The sequence below is a fragment of the Coregonus clupeaformis genome, chromosome 17 (assembly GCF_020615455.1).
Source record: "Coregonus clupeaformis isolate EN_2021a chromosome 17, ASM2061545v1, whole genome shotgun sequence".
Taxonomy (NCBI): Eukaryota; Metazoa; Chordata; class Actinopteri; order Salmoniformes; family Salmonidae; genus Coregonus; species Coregonus clupeaformis.
Genome location: NC_059208.1, coordinates 17,703,575 through 17,727,606, shown reverse-complemented (window position 1 = coordinate 17,727,606; position 24,032 = coordinate 17,703,575). Strand labels below are relative to the sequence as shown.

General features: G+C 46.2%; 1 protein-coding gene across 2 annotated transcripts in view; it reads left to right on the top strand.

The window, feature by feature from the left end:
• Positions 1-24,032, top strand: part of LOC121585921 (transcription factor HIVEP3) — a 110,301-nt gene that overhangs the window by 75,549 nt on the left and 10,720 nt on the right. For both annotated transcript variants that reach the window (XM_041902251.2, XM_041902252.2), the window contains exons 2-3: positions 6,201-10,892; positions 11,181-11,329. In XM_041902251.2, coding sequence (XP_041758185.2) covers positions 6,666-10,892; positions 11,181-11,329 — 4,376 coding nt within the window. In that variant the 5' untranslated portion in view covers positions 6,201-6,665. The remainder of the gene's footprint in view (positions 1-6,200; positions 10,893-11,180; positions 11,330-24,032) is intronic.

Genomic DNA, 24,032 nt, shown 5'->3' with positions numbered 1-24,032 from the left:
GGCTGCAGCGAGGAAAGGAGAGGCGGAAAATGACAGACCATTTTTTTTTACAAACTTAAGAGGGTTTATCTCTTCTCCAGGCACAAGCTAATTTAATGTTTAGCCCATATTTCTATCCATCATTACCAGCCGTGGAAAGACCTGACAAAATGAGCACAAACTCATAACCCGGACTGCTCTTTGTTCTTGGTGTCTGTGCATATTAATATGGAAACAGTTCTGATATTGTACTAGTGCAGCTTTTTACGTATTGAGTGACTGAATGGTGATTGTAATGATGCCTCGTTATGTTACCTCACCTTATCAAAGTTACAGTAGATCAAGATTTGTTGTTGTCTCAATCTTCAAATGTCAAGGTTAACATAGCAGGACTTGCAGCAGACCTGGTTGCACAAATAACTCTTTAACAACGTAATCGCAATGTTGCTAGCTGTTATTGGCAGGGTCAGCTTTCCTCTGTCTTTTACAAACATCCCACCAATGTCAGGATAATCTTGCTGCCTAAAGAAGGGTTAGAACATTAGAATGGAGCGTGAGTGAACATTTTGCTTAACTACTCAGTGCTGTTCCTCTGTCATGTCGTCCACACATTACAACTACTTACGATCAACGTGTTAATACAATTTTAACAACATTTCCTAGTATTTTTATCAACAGACCTTGAGAGAAGAGTTTAGCCTTTAGTTGGAAATGCATAGTTCTTTTCACCTGGAAATGTCTGGGGAAATAAATCTAGTCAGGTGTCAGTCTATTTTATCTGTTTTAATCTCCCCCTCAAGACATGAAGCAAGGTATCAAGCAAGGTGCTTCTGTTATCAGTACTGAAAAAGAATGCTCTGATACTCGTAAGCTGAGCCCTATCTCCGTGACTGCCATACTGATAAGGCTGATCCCCTACAAAGCTTCTATCTTTTGTATTGATGAAATTCCTGAGAATTCAGGGGTAACCCCTCAGGTCTTTTTTGAGGACATTTTAAGGCATGACGCATATCCAGAGTGAAGAGATATTTAACTTGTCCTGCGTTTAAATATGTTTCCGCAGACTCACTGCAAGTGTTCCATGGCACAAGAAGAGAAGGAGCTAGGGAATCCCTTTCACACCATGATTTGCACGCCTCACACACACATGCACACACACACAGACGTAAAAAGACACTCAGCCCACACCCCAAGTCTACTTGGTACTGTTTCCGACTGATGACAGCAAAGGAATGTACTGTACAGACAAAGGTTAAAGATATACACTAGTAGACAGCAGAGAGAGGTGTGTCCCATTTACAGGTACCCATACTGATGGACCAGATTCTGCACCGTAAAGGATTAGCTGTTTTCATTTCCTGATACTAATATTAGCTCTGGAGTTTTTGCTTGTGACAACTCCTATCAAAGGAATGTGTCACTGCCAGAAAAGAGAACACCGCTGCATCGTTGGCTTCACTAACAGTACATTCACACCCCATAGACTATAAATAGATCTTTGTGAATGAGTGAATCAGCAACCTTACCCCGTCTGCATTGATTCACAGTAGAAGTATAATTAGCATCCTGAGGTTCCAGTATTTAAATGTTTCGACTGTCAGCCATCAACTGCTGTTCATTTTCAGTCTCACTTCCTTCATATGGTTCCTTCTACCTGGTTATCGTAAAGCATTCATGTAAGCTAAGGGGGTCAGTGGGAAAGAAAAGCCTTTGTGAAACAACAGGAGGAAATGTTGAGAGGAACCAGAGCCACTGGGGAATGGCAGGATCTCTTTTAGGGTCTGGTTTGCTTACATGATCTGACTGTCAGAATGGATTTGAGACCGACAGGCTACAGAGGAGGGTGTTCTGGGCAGTGTAACATGTGTGAGAGAGTTGGTGCGTGCGTGCGTTTTCAATAACTGAACATGACAGTCTCTGTCATATTTCCCCTACCCAAGGTGATTACTCCATGAGTAGTATAACCATTATGAATTAGCCTATTATTTCTAAACAGTATAGTTTCCGATCCCTTATCCAATCTCAAATAATTGTGAAAGGAATACATTAATGACAATGTAGCCAAATGAAATAAATATTATTAATACATTTAATTAATATGATGACAATCTGTATAGGATTAGGTGTTTGATTCATCTCTCGTGTAACAGCAGGAACCAACTCTGGAGTTCCAAGCTCTAACCAACCATATATTTGTAGTCATGACAATATTTGAGCCAGTTGAGATGAGTTTCCAGGTGATCCATTGCCTCTCCAAGGGTGTGCCTGTCTTCTGACTGGTAGCCATTGGCATTATAGTTGTTGAGTTTATGCACCATCAAATGCCTCATCACCGGACTCATCTTCTGAGTCAAAGTAAAAGTCACCAGATTCATAGCCGGACTCACAGTCAGATTCAGAGTCAGGGTCATACTCCAAGTTGTGCGCTGACATTTTTTAAGTTAAATGCTGTGTATTTCAAGAGTCAACCAAAGGATTGAAAAGCTTGCTATCTCAGAAGGTGAGAGTATGCTAAGGTAGAGGGGAATCTGTGTTTAGAATTATTTGGAATTTTAGAATGTTATTGCTGGTATCTATGGCAATCCAAGCTTCCTTCTCTTGTGATGTATGTGAAGTCATGACGTTGCTTTGTGACATTATACATTCTATTTACTTTTTAAAAAAAAAGATATTTTAGTATTTTCCAATTTTTACCATGGCAACTGAACCTGTTAGTGCCCCTATCTGCCTTGGCTCTCTCCCCAGTCAGAGCACTCTACCTGGGCTGCCTAGTCTCCCTTGGCCCCCTCCTGCTAGTGGGAAAGGACCCATGCCTCTCTTTCACTTTCCAAATTTGTCATGGATTTTTGGAGTCGACTCCGACTCCTGCTATCGGATTCGTTGGAGTCGAGTCTCTCTCTCAACGCCGACTCCAATTTGACCAAACTGACCAAAATTAGCAAAAATTGTCAGTTTGTTCTCAATGAACTGGGTGATTGATTAGCAATGCATATTGAGCTGTCTGACAATCTACTGACCAAAATATTCAAAGCTAATCGGTAGCCTAAGTCAGCCTAGCTGCCTAGGCATTTTTTTTTGTATAACTCCAGGATTTTTGGAGTCAACTCCGACTCTTGTGGTCAAGGAGTTGAGGAATCAACTCTTTTGGAGTCGACTCTCCACCACTATACATTAGTAGATAACGTGTGTGTGTGTGTCTGTGTGTGTACACGTGCTTTAGTGTGCGTCTGTGTGTGTACACGTGCATGTGTCTGTATGTGTGTGTGCACATACGTACTGTATACATACGTACTGTGTGCGCTTGTGTGAGTGATGATGATGTGCTTGCTCACTCTGGCAGGCTTTCCCCTTGTCTTCCTGGCAAAGCCCTAATGCGTGTTTCCTTGTTCTGAGCTAGAGTCTAGACTGCACTGCCATGCATAATTCAGACGGTGCTCCTCCCCACCCTAAAACCACCTAATCACCCTGTTTTAAAGGCTGCATCAATACTATGCCAGAGATCATTAACCCTTACACTGTGATGGCCAACGTGTGCTCAGTTCAAACAATACAAGTAGGAAGGGGGAAGACACTTTCCTTTCTTATTCTCTCTCTCTCTCGCTCTCTCTCGCTCTCTCTCTCCCTCCCCTTTCTTTATCTTCGCTCTTCCTCTCACCGGTATATTTCTATATACAATATGTATCGCCCTCCTATGCACTCTGGCTTCATAGTGCCGTATTTTTTTATCCCCATTCTTCTTCCCACTCTTTACCTGTCTTTTCCTCTCTCTCCCACTCATGCCTTTTTTATTTCTCAGTCTCACACTCCTGTAGTATTCTCACTCTCACTTTTCTTTCTTGGGAATTGTGTGTGAAGAGACCACATTGGTACATGACCTAGCTACAGTATGAAACCAATCCCTTTTCTAACTATTCTAGCTCATTCCCAAGGCTAGCTAATTCCCAATGTATCTGGCTAATTCCCAATGTGTCTGGACAGCTCAGAACAGATAAGGCCCACACTCACATCTTCTCTTACTGTGAGGCATTTTAGTTTGTTTTAATGCATTCGCTTCAGTCTGTTATTCTCAGAAATTGCTACTGTTGAGTACTCTGTTGTAATCAAAGTTAACTTCTGTTCGGAGGAACAGACTAAATGGATGATCATCCTTCAGCAGATGTGGGGGTACGTGGAAATGGAGCCGAGAATCTGTCAATTCACTTCCAAAAAGGAAGAGTGATTCTCTGTTTTATTTTCCACTGTAATGAAGCCAGACTGTGCTGTGTTTTTCAGGAACATATGGAGAAAGAGAGAACACCCGGGCTCATTAAAAAACCTGTCACCGCTGCCCCAGCTGGAGTCAGCCAGACTAGTCTTCTGCTAGGCCTGTTTAGCCAGCCGCTGGAACACTGAATGACTCCACACAGCCTCTCAGAGAGGCATCTCTCTCTCGCTCTCACACTCACTCACCCTGTCAACTTGTCAGCCTCTACCTCTGCCACTGCTTTTGCCTTACCCAGGGACGGTGGGAGGGAGACACTGTCTTACACACTGTGTTAAATGCACTAGCTTATAACCCCTAAATCTATTCCCTCCCTGGTATTCTGAAATATGATTAATTATTCACAGACTAAATGATGATTTACTCCCGATTTGATTTAAAGTAAAACATTTGAAAATTTGACGTATTATATATACACTATATATTTATTTATTTAACTAGGCAAGTCAGTTAAGAACAAATTCTTATTTACAATTACGCCAAACCGGGCCGCCCTATGGGACTCCCAATCACAGCCGGATTGTGATACAGCCTGGAATCGAACCAGGGTCTGTAGTGACGCCTCTAGCATTGAGATGCAGTGCCTTAGACCGCTGCTCCACTCGGGATTGTATCAGGCTATTATTGATGGTTATACGTATGCACCTGATTACCTAATAGTGTGGCCTGTTATGAGCACCAGAGATATGGAGATGGATAGCTTTATACAGAGCTGCTGCAGCAGGGAGGAGAACACACACAGTTTTAAATGCCAAATATCACTCTGCACATGAGCAGACAGAGTAAGCTATCCTGAGAAGTGTGTGTGGATGGCTCTGCTCTGATGATGATGATGGATGTCAGTGGATGGGCCTCAGCTCGGACTGTCAGCAGTTGGCTACGACAGCTCAGTGACATTTTTTGATTGACTCTGGCTGCTCCCAGAATGTGTTTTGATTGACTGCGGTACAATAATTCTATGTGTGGAGTTGAGACCTGGATTTCTCCTAAAGTGGGAAATATTACAGCAGATATGTCTTGATAAAAGAGGGGATTTACACTTCCTCATCTTCCTGCAGTCTTTTTTCTATCTTCAACTACGTCACCTGGCGTCTCATCCCTGCCATGCTGCACCCTAGTGGCTGTACATGTCAGTACAACACAGGGGCAGAGGCTGAAGGCCTCTCGCTGTCAACTCATCTTTACTCATTACAAGAAGATAGCCCCCCTTCCCCCAGCTTGAGAACAAGATCGAATAAGCTCAGGCTAAATTTCAAACGTTTGTTTTGACTTGGTGCCATGACATTTCGTCACAATTTTACCCTCTCTGTTGGCGCTGCTGCCCTGGACGTTGACCTGGCTTGGCCTTCTCAGAGCAGTGGTGTCTCGTGCAGACTGTGCTCTAGCCAGATGGTTTGGCGTCAGCGATCGATACACAGTGGTGTGGTAGAGTTTCCTCTCTCACTGTGTCTGAGCTCTTTTTGGAACTATGAGGTTTTATGTTGTATATTGCACATTAGTGCATTGAGACCATTAGAGCACATTTCCACGTACAGAACCAACATTACAGGGTAGAAGTACACTGAAATATACCTTTTCTGTATGTGGCAGAGACCCTTCAGCATACAGGTTGGGCAGGAATAGATCAGAGCAATAACACGGTGTTACCGCAATTACCTCGCTAATGTGATCATTAGAACACTTCCCCCACTCATCAGGCCAAGGAAATGTGGCCTTATTTGTCAGGGTATGATATGTGGCAGCAATATCAACGTGAGAGTCAGTGTTTGGTTACAGGGCTTTGACTAGGCCTAAATCCCATGACAAATAGTCTGTTTTTGTGGTCTTTAGGGACTGGCCACCTAGTCATTGATAGTGTCACGAGTCACAACCAATAATGATGAAACAAATGCCTAAGTGTATTTTGTCAGGTCTGCCTAAGCTCTGTGACTCACTTCTGCTTATTTCTGTGTTTCTGCAGATCCAGTGAGGTGCTAGGATTGCCCAGTGACTGCCTAAGCGGATCAAGAGAAGACCCAGAGGTTTCTACTCAGCAGAGCCACAGTGTCGGAACGGTCCAGCAGGATGCCAAGCCAAACCCTCTTCTAGCTCCCAGTCCACAGTGAAGACCTGTCACAATGGCTCAGGCCGGATGGGAACAGACTTACTCCGTGATGAGAGAGGATCTATGTTTACCCACATCCTCTATGCTGCTCTGGGGCACTTTTTAATTATGTCTTATTTGGTCCTCTTGAATGACTTTTGGCCCGCTCATAAAGGTACTCCATTGTGATTTATTAGTCCTGAACTGATGCCCCTGCCTTCCCCTCTAGATGTTCTCTCGTCCCAGGCATCTCTGCGGCACTGTGGCTAGCCCCACGAGGCTGTGTGGTGCACTGCTCCCAGAGGCATTCCCTGTGTGTCCATAAGGCCTCCTCCCCACTCTATGGAAGCGGAGCCCAGCCATTCTGCTGATGGGGAGCGATCCGGAAGGCAACAGCAGCCTCTGTCTGCTGGAGCCGCTGAGCCCCCCACTGGGTCCCGTCCACCTCAGCCACAGCAGCCGCCATCCAACCCCCGCCCCGTCCATGGTGGCCTGGGCTGCCTCCACCACCGCAAGCCCAAACGTAGCGACCTGCTCCTCAGGCTCCAGCATCAGCACAAGACCCAAGCAGCAGCATGGCAGCTCTCAACAGACACCCCAGGTCCTTCAGGAGGCAGCTTCTCCTCCCCCTCCACTTCATCCCTACCGTCCTCCTCTACCCAAGGCCACAACACTCAGGGGGTCCAGTCCCAGCCCAACCAGGAGGCCCCAGAGGGCAGCCCTTCTAAAAGAGGCGAGAGGAAGCCCCAGAAACCGGGGAAGTACGTGTGCACTTACTGCGGCCGTCCATGTGCCAAACCCAGCGTTCTCCAGAAACACATCCGCTCCCACACAGGGGAGAGGCCTTACCCCTGCGCCCCCTGTGGCTTCTCCTTCAAGACCAAGAGTAACCTGTACAAGCACCGCAAGTCCCACGCCCACCGCATCAAGGCTGGCCTGGTGTCCAGCCGGGACGAGCTGAGCCTGAGCGGACCCGAGATGAGCGCCCCGGGAGAGGATCCCGAGGAGCCTACAGAGGGGGAGAGCACAGACTCTGAGGAGGAGACGGGTCAGTACAGGAAGGAGAGGCTGGGCAAGCAGAAGAGCAGCAGCAGTTTGGCGCTGTCAGGGCAAGAGGAGGGCCAGAGGTCTGACGACTCCCAGGCCGTGAAGCAGAGACTGGCCATGAGGCTGAGCGAGAGGAAGCGTGGCCCCATGGCCTCCCCGGACGACCCTCCCTCTTCCTCCACCTCTTCCTCCCTGGGCCCCAGCAGTAAAGGCAGCCAAGAGTCAGGCTACTTCTCCCTTTCGAGGAGTGCTGAGATGAGCCGAGCTGACTCCCAGGTGAGCCCTCCCACCGCCAACGCCAAAACCTATGCCGAGATCATCCTGGGCAAGTTTGGGCGGTTGGGAGGGCAGCAGCGCGGTCCCCATCAGCAGCATGCCCACTCTTCATCATCGGGGATGGAGGAGAAGAGCAGCATGCCCTTCAGTGTTCCCAAGACACAGGTCATCGATCACATCACCAAACTCATCACCATCAACGAGGCGGTGGTGGACACCAGCGAGATCGATAGCGTCAAGCCCAGGCGCTCCTCACTCTCCAGGAAGAGTAGTCTGGAGTCACCCAAGTTCTCCTCCCCCAAAGACCCCTATGTGTTTGAGCCTAAGGGCGAAAGCCCCGGCCCCAGTGGTATGGCAGGCCAATCATTCCATCTCCATGTCCAAGACGTGGACCCATCGGGGGTCCAGGAGTCCTCCTCCTCAGTGCCTCTGCTGAGAAGCCACTCCATGCCCACGTCAGCAGGCCAGGGAAACCGCTCCAACACCTCTCCCCGGGGCTTCTGTCGTCTGAGCCACTCCTTTGACGAGCAGCAGGCCGTGGTGGCTGAGATGAGGGTGGGCGGGCAGCACCGTTTGCTGAGGCGCCAGCCCGCCATTGAGGTGCCCCTCGGGGCAGAGCTCATCCTGGAGGAGGCTGGCCCCTCCTCCGCAGCTACAGAAAGTGGCCTAACCAGGAAGCAGCAACAGCAGCAACGCAAAGGTCCAAGGCTCTATGAGTGCGAGGCCTGCGGAGCCCGCTGTAAACAAAGGGAGAGTTACGAGGCCCACAGGGGTCTCTGCACAGGCCAGCCAATAAAGGAGCTGGAGAGAGGAGAGGTGGATGGGGCATGCCGGGATGACCGCCCTCAGATGATGCACTATAAATTCCGGGCACTGGCCATGACAGTGAGGAAGAGGAGGAAAGAGGAGAGTCTGGTGGAGCAGAGTGGGGCCTTCTCAGGTGCTCCCTCACAGGCCGAGCAGCAGCAAGACAGGAAGGGCATCTCGGTCATCCAGCACACCAGCTCCTTCGAGAAGCAGGAAAGTATATCCATGGAGTGCCAGGAGTCTATAGAGCTCAGAGAGAGCCAGTCAACACTGGTAAAACAGCCGCAGCCAAAATCATTGCCCTCCATGTCCCGCCTGGTCCGCCAGCACAACATCCAAGTGCCAGAGATCCTAGTGACGGTGGAGCCTGACGCTGATATGGTGTCAGTGTCGCCCACGGTGACGGCGTCCTCGTCTAAGGAGCCAGAGAGAGTGGTAGAGGAGTTCCAGTGGCCTCAGCGCAGCCAGAGTATGGCTCAGCTCCCCGCCGAGAAGCTGCCACCAAAGAAGAAGCGTCTCCGTCTAGCCGAGTCTGCTGCCCATTCTTCCGGAGAGTCTAGCTTTGAGTCTGTATCGCTGGGGCCCCGGAGCCCCAGCCAGGAGACCAACATTTCTCACTCCCCCAGCCGCTCTGCCTCCTTTGAAGACATGGAGGGCAAACCTGCTGAGCCTTCCCCCTGGGGCTCCGGCAGCACCCAGGGCTCACACATGCTAACCGTGCCCTCGGGCCCCCACCAACACCACCAACCTCAAAGAGAGATGCGGCGCTCAGCCTCGGAGCAGGCCGCGGCCAGCCCCCAGCACACGGCCGAGATCGTGGAGACCAGGAGCAAATCCTTTGACTACGGGTTCCTATCCCCTCAGCAGTCTGCGTCGGCCTGGAGGGAGAGGAGGAAGTGCCTACTGGTGAAGCACGCCACCCTGGGCGAGCCAGACCACGAGGAAGGGGCCGTGGCCTGCCAGTCAGGCCGACCAGGGAGCCCCAAGCCAGGCCCGTCCTACACCAGCCACCCTGCCCTCCACCCAGCTGAAGCCAGCACCTCCAGGCTCAGCCCGGAGGCCATAGGGAAGACCATACAGCTGTTCCACCAGCCCCGGAGACTCCCATTCCCCATGCGACCAACTGGTCATGATCGGATCCCTCTTGGCCAGATAGCCCAGCTCCACCCGGTCACCACTGCCATCTCAGATGTCCTCTCCACCCACATCATCCACAGAGCCTTCTTACACACACACCCTTCCCCTCCAACCATACAAGTCCACCCAGGGCAGCTTCACATGGCAGAACGACTAGGCCTGCCCCTCCATCCTTTCTCAGCTCTGCTCTCCCTGCAGTACCCCACCGGGGCTGGCCAGGCTGTGTACCTCCCCGTGCCCCCTGGGCTCCCCATCCAAGTCCCCACACAGCCCCCCATACCCTCCACCGTGGTTCTCCCTGCCCCATATCCTCAGTCCTTAGTCCCCCTACCCTGCCACCATCCCACGCCTGTCATCGCAACGTGCCTGGCGCAGCTGACGCCGATCGTGTCACTGGTGGTACCAGTGCGCCTCCAGACCCACATGCCCACCTACGCCAGTGCCCTGTACACCACCCTCTCCCAGATCCTGGCGTCAGACCGCTCGCAGGAGCCCATCTGCTGCATGGCCATGGTTATCATGGGCCAGCTGGAGCAGGACAAGCTGCAGAGGTCCTACCTGAAGATCCCCACCCCGGACTTCAAAAGCTACCTGCCCCTGTCTCTACCCCTGCCCCTGGAGCTGGGCTTTGCGTCCGGGGAGGGCTACGGGATACTGGGGGCAGGAGGGAGCAAACGCATGCTCTCCCCTGCAGCCAGTCTGGAGCTCAGCACAGAGGCCCAGCGCCAGCAGAAACGTGTGAAGGAGGAAGAGGTGGAGGAGGAAGAGAAGGTGGGAGAGGAAGAGGAAACTAGGAGAAAACTGGAAGCAGGGGAGGATGAAGAGAAAGAGCCGGAAAGGGCACAGATAGGAGTAGTAACTGTGAAAGTCGAGGAGGTACGGGACCCAGAGGGGCACAGGGAAGAGCGGGAGGTGCAAGGGAAGGCTGAACCTAAGAAAGAAAAGGGGAGGGAGGACGACGAGGGCCAGGGAGTGAGTGCTTCCTTAGTACCCCAGAGTCCAGAGCGAGCCAAAGCCCCATCGTACCCCAGCCTCCACACCACCACCTCAGTCAGCTGGTGCTACTTGAACTACGTGAAGCCCAACCCTTCTGCCCAGAGGGAGCCACAAACCTCAGTTTATACCTCCTGGAGCGTCAGCGTGCACAACCCCAACCTGCCAGGCCTGTCCACCAAGCTGGCACTGTCCCTGCTGCGCTCCAAGCAGAAGCACAGCTCAGAGACCTACACCATGGCCACAGCTCTAACCCCTGCCATGGGCAAGGTGGTCCTTGCCAGCAGCAGAAAGTCCCACATTTCAGAGGTAAATATAACAGCAATATTCAATATCTAGGAAAACACAGCATGGGCCAATTAGACCAAAACTGCCAAAATCACTGATTTAGTTTTAGTTATGAATTATATAGAATAATGCATACCCCACAATTTCACAGCTGGAAATTACCAGACAATATGATGTTAGGTGATACACTACAACCAATACATTAAATGTTTGACATTAATTGTTGTTCCAATGTACTGTGTATCATCATTGCCAACCAAGATGTCAGGGTGCGTTGGTGAATTTGCCTGTGTCTGTCTTTGAGTGTAGGTACATGCTACCCCACCCAGCACCCCTGTCGAAGTGAAGGAGCCAACACAGCAGCCTGAGAAGGAGGAGAAGAAGGGGAAGAGAGAGGAGCAAGGGCCCTCCACCTCCAAACAGAGCGAGCCTCTCCGTGTCCAAATCTTCGATGGCGGGTAAGAGAAAGTCGACACAGGAGTACTGCATAGCTATGTCTGATCAGCTAATACTAGTGGATTTGTTCTATGAGCAGATAGATTTTTCTGCTAAATTCATCATGCATAATCATGCTGATATTCAACGTTATTGACAGATAAAGGTATCAGAGATGTAACAATACATTAGCTGTGTGTCATTGTATTCAGATACGGTAGCAGTACCAGGCAGCGCAGGGCTGCCACCAAATGAGTCTCAAAATATAAATGCCACATTATGAGGGAAGAAAAGGCAGTAACAGTGGAGAATGTTTTACACTTCAGTCTTCCAGAATAACAGAGAAACAGGTGAGCTAGCCCCCAGGGACTTCATTTCTACCGACAGCAGAGCCTTTGCCATTCACAGCTGGTAGAAAATGTAGTGTTGAATGGGGTTGATGTTTGTGCGGTGCAGTAGACAAGCAGAAAGCATCCTTCCAGATTTGTTTTACGAGATTCTCATTAGTGTCTGTATACCTTCCTCTCAATGACAAGAGAGCAACTGAAGTTTAGCTGCTGTACATACACTACCAGTCAAAAGTTTGGACACACCTACTCATTCAAGGGTTTTTCTTAATTTTTACTATTTTTTACATTGTAGAATAATTGTGAAGACATCAAAACTATTAAATAACACATGGAATCATGTAGTAACCAAAAAACTGTTAAACAAATCAAAATATATTTTATATGTGAGATTCTTCAAATAGCCACCCTTTGCCTTGATGACAGCTTTGCACACTCTTGGCATTCTCTCAACCAGCTTCATGAGGTAGTCACATGGAATGCATTTCAATTAACAGGTGTGCCTTCTTAAAAGTTAATTTGTGGATTTTCTTTCCTTCTTAATGCGTTTGAGCCAATCAGTTGTGTTGTGACAAGGTAGGGGGGTATACAGAAGATAGCCCTATTTGGTAAAAGACCAAGACCATATTATGGCAAGAACAGCTCAAATAAGCAAAGAGAAATGACAGTCCATCATTACTTTAAGACATGAAGGTCAGTCAATACGGAACATTTCAAGAACTTTGAAACTTTCTTGAAGTGCAGTTGCAAAAACCATCAAGCGCTATGATGAAACTGGCTCTCATGAGGACCGCCACAGGAATGGAAGACCCAGAGTTACCTATGCTGCAGAGGATAAGTTCATTGGAGTTACCAGCCTCAGAAATTTAAGTTCAAGAGTTCAAGTTACAGACACATCTCAACATCAACTGTTCAGAGGGGACTGTGTGAATCAGGCCTTCATGGTCAAATTGCTGCAAAGAAACCACTACTAAAGGACACCAATAAGAAGAAGAGACCTGCTTGGGCCAAGAAACACGAGCAACGGACATTAGACTGGTGGAAATTTGTCCTTTGGTCTGGAGTCCAAATTTGAGATTTTTGGTTCCAACCGCCGTGTCTTTGTGAGACGCAGTGTGGGTGAACAGATGATCTCTGCATGTGTAGTTCCCACCGTAAAGCATGGAGGAGGAGGTGTTATGGTGTGGGGGTGCTTTGCTGGTGACACTGTCAGTGATTTATTTAGAATTCAAGGCACACTTAACCAGCATGGCTACCACAGCGTTACGCCATCCCATCTGGTTTGGGCATAGTGGGACTATCATTTGTTTTTCAACAGGACAATGACCCAACACACCTCCAGGCTGTGCAAGGGCTATTTTACCAAGAAGGAGAGTGATGGAGTGCTGCATCAGATGACCTGGCCTCCACAATCCCCCGACCTCAACCCAATTGAGATGGTTTGGGATGAGTCAGACGGCAGAGTGAAGGAGAATCAGCCAACAAGTGCTAAGCATATGTGGGAACTCCTTCAAGATGGTTGGAAAAGCATTCCAGGTGAAGCTGGTAGAGAGAATGCCAAGAGTGTGCAAAGCTGTCGTCAAGGCAAAGGGTGGCTAATATGAAGAATCTCAAATATAAATTTGGATTTGTTTAACACTTTTTTGGTTACTACATGATTCCATATGTGTTATTTAATAGTTTTGATGTCTTCACTATTATTCTACAATGTAGAAAATAGTAAAAATAAAGAAAAACCCTTGAATGAGTAGGCGTGTCCAAACTTTTGACTGGTACTGTACGTATGTAGGAAAGAAGTCCAGGCTCTGTCTCAGCCGGCTGCAACCGGGAGACCCATGGGCGGCGCACAATTGGTCCAGCGTCGTCCAAGGTAGGGGAGGGTTTGGCCGGCAGGGATGTGGGTTCGTTTCCCACGGGGGGCCAGTATGAAAAAAACAAAACAAAAAACACGTATGCATTCACTAAATGTACGTCGCTCTGGATAAGAGCGTCTGCTAAATGACTAAAATGTCAAATGTAAAAATGTAAGTCCAACACCTAAAGTCCCTTGAGTAAAGGCAATAATTGGGTGTGGGCATTGAACATGGCCAATTGCTGCGAGGTGTGTGTGTGTGTGTGTGTGTGTGTGTGTGTGTGTGTGTGTGTGTGTGTGTCTTCCCACTGCAGTATCTGCTCTCACTGTTGCCTCTGATCTCGGCTCACAAAAAGCTACCTTTCCTGTAGCAGCTGCTGCAGTCTAGCCAACAGATAGTGATCTGCCAAGAGCACCACAGTAAAAGACAGTGTTAGAGATGGAATTAAAAAGGAAAGACAGAGGGGAAATGGTGGAAAGAGGGAAAGATAGCAGGAAGCATTGAACATTTAGTTTCCTTATGACAGACAAGGACATGTTGAAGTTGGAAGTTTACATACAACTTAGCCAAATACATTTAAACTCAGTTTTTCACAATTCCTGACATTTAATCCTAGTAAAAATTCCCTGTCTTAGGTCAGTTAGGATCACCACTTTTATTTTAAGAATGTGAAATGTCAAAATAATAGTAGAGAGAATGATTTATTTCAGCTTCCCAGTGGATCAGAAGTTTACATACACTCAATTAGTATTTGGTAGCATTGCCTTTAAATTGTTTAACTTGGGTCAAACGTTTTGGGTAGCCTTCCACAAGCTTGGGTGAATTTTGGCCCATTCCTCCTGACAGAGCTGGTGTTACTGAGTCAGGTTTGTAGGCCTCCTTGCTCGCACACGCTTTTTCAGTTCTGCCCACAAATGTTCTATAGGATTGAGGTCAGGGCTTTGTGATGGCCACTCCAATACCTTGACTTTGTTGTCCTTAAGCCAATTTGCCACAACTTTGGAAGTATGGTTGGGGTCAGCCCGTCTGGTGTTCAACCTTCCCAAGTTCTCTCACGTCACCCCGCTCCTCCGCACACTCCACTGGCTTCCAGTTGAAGCTCGCATCTGCTACAAGACCATGGTGCTTGCCTACGGAGCTGTGAGGGGAACGGCACCTCCGTACCTTCAGGCTCTGATCAGTCCCTACACCCAAACGAGGGCACTGCGTTCATCCACCTCTGGCCTGCTGGCTCCCCTACCTCTGCGGAAGCATAGTTCCCGCTCAGCCCAGTCAAAACTGTTCGCTGCTCTGGCACCCCAATGGTGGAACAAGCTCCCTCACGACGCCAGGACAGCGGAGTCACTCACCACCTTCCGGAGACATTTGAAACCCCACCTCTTTAAGAAAAACCTGGGATAGGATAAAGTAATCCTTCTACCCCCCCAAAAAAAATAAAAAAATAAAAAAACATTGTAAAGTGGTTATCCCACTGGCTATAAGGTGAATGCAACTATTTGTAATTCGCTCTGGATAAGAGCGTCTGCTAAATGACGTAAATGTAAATGTAAAAAATGTCATTGTCCATTTGGAAGACCCATTTGCGACCAAGCATCAACTTCCTGACTGATGTCTTGAGATGTTGCTTCAACATATCCACATCATTTTCCTTCCTCATGATGCCATCTATTTTGTGAAGTGCACCAGTCCCTCCTGCTGCAAAGCACCCCCACAGCATGATGCTGCCACCCCCGTGCTTCACGGTTGGGATGGTGTTCTTCGGCTTGCAAGGCACCCCCTTTTTCCTCCAAACATAACGATGGTCATTATGGCCAAACAGTTCTATTTTTGTTTCATCAGACCAGATAACTTTTCTCCAAAAAGTACGATCTTTGTCCCCATGTGCAGTTACAAACCGTAGTCTGGCTTTTTTATGCCGGTTTTGGAGCAGTGGCTTCTTCCTTGCTGAGCGGCCATTCAGGTTCTGTCGATGTAGGACTCGTTTTACTGTGGATATAGATACTTTTGTACCTGTTTCCTCCAGCATCTTCACAAGGTCCTTTGCTGTTGTTCTGGGATTGATTTGCACTTTTCGCACCAAAGTACGTTCATCTCTAGGAGACAGAACACGTCTCCTTCCTGAGCGGTATGATGGCTTCGTGGTCCCATGGTGTTTATACTTGCGTACTATTGTTTGTACAGATAAACGTGGTACCTTCAGGCGTTTGGAAATTGCTCCCAAGGATGAACCAAACTTGTGAAGGTCTACAATTGTTTTTCTGAGGTCTTGGCTGATTTCTTTTCATTTTCCCATGATGTCAAGCAAAGAGGCACTGAGTTTGAATGTAAGCCTTGAAATACATCCACAGATACACCTCCAATTGACTCAAATGATGTCAATTAGCCTATCAGAAGCTTCTAAAGCCATGACATAATTTTCTGGAATTTTCCAAGCTGTTTAAAGGCACAGTCAACTTAGTGTATGTAAACTTCTGACCCACTGGAATTGTGATACAGTGAATTATAAGTGAAATAATCTGTCTGTAAACAATTGTTTGAAAAATTACTTGTGTCATGCACAAAGTAGATGTCCTAACCGACTTGCCAAAACTATATTTTGTTAACAAGAAATTTGTGGAGTGGTTGAAAAACGAATTTTAATGACTCCAACCTAAGTGTATGTAAACTTCCGACTTCAACTGTAGTTGGACACACAAAATACTCAAATTCAGCTAAAATAATATACACTCCCCTATGTATTTATTTGGACAGGGAAGCTAAAACTTCTTCATTTTGGATTTGAGATCAAATGTTTTATGAGGCAACAGTAAAGAATGTCACCTTTTATTTTAGGGTATTTTCATATATATCGGTTTTACCGTTTAGAAATGAAAGCACTTTCTGTATCTAGTTACGTCCATTTGAAGGTGTCATAGACATTTTGTCAAAAGTGTAGTATGGTCCTAGCACACAATAACTACATCAAGCATGTGACTAACAAACGTTGGATGCATTTGCTGTTTGTTTTGGTTGTGTTTCGGATTATGTTGTACCCAATAGAAATTAATGGTAAATAATGTATTGTCATTTTGGAATCACTTTTATTGTAAATAAGAATAGAATGTGTTTCTGAACACATCTACATTAATGTGGATGCTACCATGATTACGGATAATCATGAATGAATCATGAATAATGATGAGTGAGAAAGTTAGAGGTATACAGCTAACCTCCCCATGATCTTTGTGCATGATCACACAGTTTTCCACTGATGGAATATGAAAGGAATGAATCTGTTAAATATAATGAAAATAATTTAGTGTTTAATATATACAGATATTATAGATATTGCATCTATTTCATGCATGCTATCATCCAGGGGCGCAACTTTCACTGGGGACGGGGGGTTCATGTCCCCCCCACATTCTGAAATAGCATCCCCACCCCCAAGTGTTATCATTACAATGTGATACAAAAATAGGTAATCAGTGTGCTTTACGACCATGCGGATGACTCAGAGCGGTCGGATAAGCTGTTTGGAGTTTACAGATGGCTGGATTTAGGACCGAGCGGACACCACAGAGCGGGCGGACAGGCTGTGTAAAGGCAAAGCTTCTGGAAGGCTGGCTGGAACCAGCACGGGAGAGTTAAACGTAGTGGTGCACGACTCCAGGATTTTTGGAGTCACCTGTGGTTGGAGTCGTGGGAGTCGACTCTTACTCGACTCCCAAAACACCCTGAAACGGATGCGCACACACATACACCTCATTATTGCAGAGTCCTACTAAGAAGACTACATTTGCATTCTAGAGGACAGACATGAGCATGATGCTGCCCATTTGCCTATAAAAGGCCTATTTTGTTTGAATATAGAAGGTGATGTGATCTTTCTGCTGTGCGCCGCCTTGACGGATCCCATGGAAGGATGCGGTGCACTCTACGCTGATTCTTTGCCATGTTATAGGCCTATTTGGACAGGTATTACTAGATACGTTGGTTTTGTAATTATTATCCAAGCATGTGCCTTATTCCAGAGGATGATTCACACAGGATTCGTTTTTCCAAACTGTCCCCTGTAATTCTTAATTTTTCTAATTGAATTGACTCTTATGACGGAAGCCTGGAGGTTTTTATTGTAGGCGTAAAGATATTTCAATGTCATGACCAGACGATAATAGGCTACACTGATAACTCGTGCTTAATGTATAATAATATTGAAATTGATGAAGTGTGATCATAAGCATTATTTTAGGGATCCATCCATGGTGGACGTCCTTCCTAATAACAATGCCCCCCATCCTGCTGACTTGAGCTGCTGAACCGTATTTGCACTTGACTGTGTTTATGGATGAGAAAGTGAACTTGCCATTTCCAAAAGGTTTAGCGAGGATGCTGCTTTGCTGTCTATTTCCTAGGACAGGGCTCTCCAACCCTGTTTGTGGAGAGCTACCATCATGTAGGTTTTCACTCCAACCCTAATCTAGCGCATCTGATTCAATAATTAGCTGGTTGATAAGCTGAATCAGGTTAGTTACAACTGGGGTTGGAGCAAAAACCTACAGGAAGGTAGCTCTCCAGGAACAGGGTTGGAGAGCACTAATCTAGGACATCAACAGCCAGCCAGGGTTTCATTAAATAAGCAATAGGCACAATACTTTTTATTGCACATTTAGGCCTAATTTAACTGATGCATTTGGCGATGTTCAACTTCAATTCACTGCCACTATGAAAAATATCTTAGCCATATTCATTGATAGCCTAATATATACTTTAATATACTTTTGATGAATTTACGAGGCATTGTTACATACAGATTGCCAAGATATAGCCTATGTGCACGGTTCTAACTGCCTTTCTGCTTGCCTCAAACTTCTCTCCCTCGCCTGCTCCTCTTTCTCTTCTCAATGAAAATGCTAGTGTGTGTTTTGGTCTTCGGTTGTTGTGTGTAGAATAGCTCAGCCTACTTATTGATAGCCCCTACTTTAGTGAACCTGCGCGAGACATTGCAAGCCAAGAAATTGTGAAATACAGCATTCCTATAGCCTACATATTTTGATTACCTGCACGGTTCTGACTGTATGCCTGGTGGCCGACATGCCTGTGTGATCACACTCTCCATAGCCGATGTGAGTAAGACTTTTAAGCAGGTCAACATTCACAAGGCCGCAGGGCCAGACGGATTACCAGGATGTGTACTCCGAGCATGTGCTGACGAACTGGCAAGTGTCTTCATTGACATTTTCAACATGTCCCTGACTGAGTCTGTAATACCAACATGTTTCAAGCAGACCACCATAGTCCCCGTGCCCAAGGACACTAAGATAACCTGCCTAAATGACTACCGACCCGTAGCACTCACGTCTGTAGCCATGAAAGGCTGGTCATGGCTCACATCAACACCATTATCCCAGAAACCTTAGACCCACTCCAATTTGCATACCGACCCAACAGATCCACAGATGATGCAATCTCTATTGCACTCCACACTGCCCTTTCCCACCTGGACAAGAGGAACACCTACAGTGGGGAGAACACGTTTTTGATACACTGCCGATTTTGCAGGTTTTCCTACTTACAAAGCATGTAAGGTCTGTAATTTTTGTCATAGGTACACTTCAACTGTGAGAGATGGAATCTAAAACAAAAATCCAGAAAATCACATTGTATGATTTTTAAGTAATTACTTTGCATTTTATTGCATGACATAAGTATTTGATACATCAGAAAAGCAGAACTTAATATTTGGTACAGAAACCTTTGTTTGCAATTACAGAGATCAAACGTTTCCTGTAGGTCTTGACCAGGTTTGCACACACTGCAGCAGGGATTTTGGCCCACTCCTCCATACAGACCTTCTCCAGATCCTTCAGGTTTCGGGGCTGTAGCTGGGCAATACGGACTTTCAGCTCCCTCCAAAGATGTTCTATTGGGTTCAGGTCTGGAGACTGGCTAGGCCACTCCAGGACCTTGAGATGCTTCTTACGGAGCCACTCCTTAGTTGCCCTGGCTGTGTGTTTCGGGTCGTTGTCATGCTGGAAGACCCAGCCACGACCCATCTTCAATGCTCTTACTGAGGGAAGGAGGTTGTTGGCCAAGATCTCGCGATACATGGCCCCATCCATCCTCCCCTCAATACGGTGCAGTCGTCCTGTCCCCTTTGCAGAAAAGCATCCGCAAAGAATGATGTTTCCACCTCCATGCTTCATGGTTGGGATGGTGTTCTTGGGGTTGTACTCATCCTTCTTCTTCCTCCAAACATGGCGAGTGGAGTTTAGACCAAAAAGCTCTATTTTTGTCTCATCAGACCACATTACCTTCTCCCATTCCTCCTCTGGATCATCCAGATGGTCATTGGCAAACTTCAGACGGGCCTGGACATGCGCTGGCTTGAGCAGGGGGACCTTGCATGCGCTGCAGGATTTTAATCCATGACGGCGTAGTGTGTTACTGGTTTTCTTTGAGACTGTGGTCCCAGCTCTCTTCAGGTCATTGACCAGGTCCTGCCGTGTAGTTCTGGGCTGATCCCTCACCTTCCTCATGATCATTGATGCCCCACGAGGTGAGATCTTGCATGGAGCCCCAGACCGAGGGTGATTGACCGTCATCTTGAACTTCTTCCATTTTCTAATAATTGCGCCAACAGTTGTTGCCTTCTCACCAAGCTGCTTGCCTATTGTCCTGTAGCCCATCCCAGCCTTGTGCAGGTCTACAATTTTATCCCTGATGTCCTTACACAGCTCTCTGGTCTTGGCCATTGTGGAGAGGTTGGAGTCTGTTTGATTGAGTGTGTGGACAGGTGTCTGTTATACAGGTAACGAGTTCAAACAGGTGCAGTTAATACAGGTAATGAGTGGAGAACAGGAGGGCTTCTTAAAGAAAAACTAACAGGTCTGTGAGAGACGGAAATCTTACTGGTTGGTAGGTGATCAAATACTTATGTCATGCAATAAAATGCAAATTAATTACTTAAAAATCATACAATGTGATTTTCTGGATTTTTGTTTTAGATTCCGTCTTTCACAGTTAAAGTGTACCTATGATAAAAATGACAGACCTCTACATGCTTTGTAAGTAGGATAACCTGCAAAATCGGCAGTGTATCAAATACTTGTTCTCCCCACTGTATATACATATAACAGACCCGAAACCAATCATTTTTGTTTCTCTAAGATCCTAAAGCTGAGTGGGGTGTGTTGGGTTGGGGCTCTGCAGGGTGGTGGACTCCTAGGGACAGGATGGGGCGACCCAGCTATATTGTGTGCAAGTAAAAAGAGCTCTACAGTACTATTAGGCCTATGAGATGAATTATATGGAGGATTTGCTGTTTCTGTGTGTTAATGTATATTTGAGGTGTTTTGTATTTTTTTATTTCACTTTTGTGTCCAAAATAAAGGTGGGAAGAAATTGTGTTGGGAGAGAGTTGAGTTATGTACTAGACTGTTGGGGGTCGGGCGTGCAGGCGGCTCCTGCTGGCTGGGCGGTCTGGCAGAAATTTGATATAGATGATGTCTTAATAATGACAATCAAGTCTTTGTATTTTTGTTGTTAATTTGTTAGGTTATTGGTTAAAGGTGCAACACAAAATGTATTATTGAATTACCTTTGATCTAGTTCAGTCTTATCAATCGCAAACATATTTAATAATGATCTCTTACCTAGATTGATGACTGTGGGCATTTTTTTTGTTTACTTTTTGTTGTTCTAAATAGAGACAAAATATTGGATTGTGTAGAAATGCAGGAAATTAGATATAGATGGGCCACTGCCAGGTTATGTCCCCCCCACTTCTAAAACCAAAGTTGCGCCCATGCTATCATCAGTGTTTGCTAACAGGGGCTTACAATTTACAAGCCATCAAATGTTTACCTTAAAGGGACAGTTCAGCTATTTTACATATGTCAATATTTGTTTCCTTAAATTGAAAGCACTCTATGGAAAAGGAGTGACTGCAATCCACACCGTTGCAAACAATTAGCAACATTAGCATTTTGGGAGGCCTTTTTTTCAATGCCAAATCTAAAAATAATTTTTTGCCAATTCATTAATTAACACAATCAATTTAAGAGGTGATTTGGGCATGAAATGTGATACATGCTAAACGGGGAAGATTGACTTGGGAATGGGGAACAGCTGCTGCTCATCGGGAAACAACACAATGGCATAAACAGAATTTTGACATCTGGGAGATTTTTGTAGAAGCACTGTGCTCAAATATGTTGTGAAATCTGTTATGAATGTATTGTAATGTTTTTAAAATGTATAACTGCCTTAATTTTGCAGGACCCCAGGAAGAGTAAGCTAATGGGGATCCATAATAAATACAAATACAAATACAATTTCCAGGTTGCACAGCAAAAAATACAGGAGCATAAAATGTGCATGCAGAACATGTTTTTGTCTGTTTTTCTTTCACTGAGTGAGATGCAATATGCTACAGCTGACTTCTAGCCTATGCTACAGCTGACTTCTCTCTCGGTTCCGTAGCCAACAGATTAACCTAACATAGCAAGCGTAAAATAAGCGTAAAATAAATGGCTGAAACTAGATCCGCTACATACTGTTCTTGAGGAAAATAAAAAAAACTGTTGAGGTTCTCTTCTGCACTGTGGAGGAGGAGTTAAGATGGACCAGAAGTCCAGTCACAGGCTCTCTTTCCATTTCCCCTGAAAACAGGAACAACTGGTTGTTGGGGACTCGGCAGAGGCTACCACCAGATGCACTTGACATGCGTTTCTATTGGATAGTGCAGCTGTTCATATGGGTATCTCCTCTTAACACATCTCAGACTACGGCAAAAATATCAAACATGTCTGAACATTTTTGTGACGTCCCAGTCTTGATCTGGAGATCTTAACAGCATCCATCAGGGCTCGTTGACCATCTCACGCTATGAGCAGAAGAACGCGCGAACGAGTCTCTCGGGCATGCATATTTCACCCTTTAAAACTTGTCTGGGACACCTAAATCTTGCAAATATTGGGGCACACACAAACACACACACAATGCATGTAACACTCCAGAAACAGTGTGTCATTCATTCCACCTCTCTTCTCTGTGTTCTCAACCACGACTGCACTCATCGGAACACAACACACATCACCACTTTCTATAAATACACAGCATGCAGGCAACTCGGCTCTGTTTGTGTTTTTAATGACTTGTATGTTTTCATCCTGATACAATTAAGTCACGTCTGTGAGGGAGGAGGGACTGACTGGGGGGGGCTCTCTGGAGCACGTTAACATTATTCAGTTGGAGAAACAGATGCTGTAACATGGCAGGCTTTTCCTCACTGCCGCTTTTCTCATAAACTAAAGGAGCCGTGGGTGTCCTCTGTGACAGCGGGACATTGGGTTTAATCTCCTTAGCTAACACTTAGAGCAGCCACAACTGTCTAGTTGCTCTTAACACTGCCAGACACATACAGTTTCATGGAGTAAATACATTGTCACATTTTCTCATTGGCTTGGTGACATAGTCAGCTTACCTCATTCCACTGTTAACCTGTGAGGTCATGAATAGTTTGTTTATCATATTGTATTGTATGAAATTCAACATGTGGGGATGCAGGATTTACCATAGCTCACAGTCACATACATGCCCAGCATCATCACAACCAGAAACAGATAGAAATTGTCGGTATGATGTCATTTTGTGCAGTTTCTCCTGCTGGGTGTATGCCGTGTGCCTGCACTCACAGTAGTGACTCAAAACGCTGTTGCATTCCATCAATGGCATTATCATCATCAGTTGTTGCTGCTTTGAAATGTAAAAGAGTAATAGGAAGAGTTGCTCTTCCTCACATCTCTCTGCTCAGTCATGATGCCATTGTACAGCTGGGGATGGTTTGTCAGCTTCCTTGCAGGAACACCTTTATTGAAAGGCAGATGTGTGCAGCTTGAGTCTTGCTCTGCTGGAGATGTGAGGCGATATTTTTTGCCGTGCCACGAAATGTGTGTCAGTGTGCAGACAAAGGCTTTACTGAGTGAATGCAATGGAATGGCACTCTGGAGACTGTTTCTCAGTTGTGTAAGAATGTGTTCAAAGTACTGTTGTTGCCTCAATGGAAAGCTCAATGCGAATACTGATCTTTATTCAATTTGATACAGTATATTGTATGACAAATTCTGTATTTAAAGATGTGTACATCGTGTTGGGTAGTGCATACTATTTCCGTAAGCATTAAAAACAACCAGCATATAAACCAGTCTTTTATAGAGTAGAATGTAGAGGTGGATTTATTTATGTATTGTCTATTTGGGGCAGTTGGCTAAAACCAGGCTTCCCTCTCTGTAGCTGCTGCTGCTGTTGGCCGGGCCACCCAAACTGAGCATAAAAGTTGGGTTCTCTATCTGCCTGCCTGCCTGCCACGGGCGTAGACAGGCTGGAGAGAGAGAGAACTACAGGGGGACTTAGAGGAAGCAGGGGTTTGGTGGGGCTACCCCATTCTGATATAAAGAGTGCCTTGTGTAGAGTAGGCCCAGGCAGCTATCTTTAACTACTTTTAACTCACTATGTATTTTGTTTTTATTTTCTCACTTCCTCTC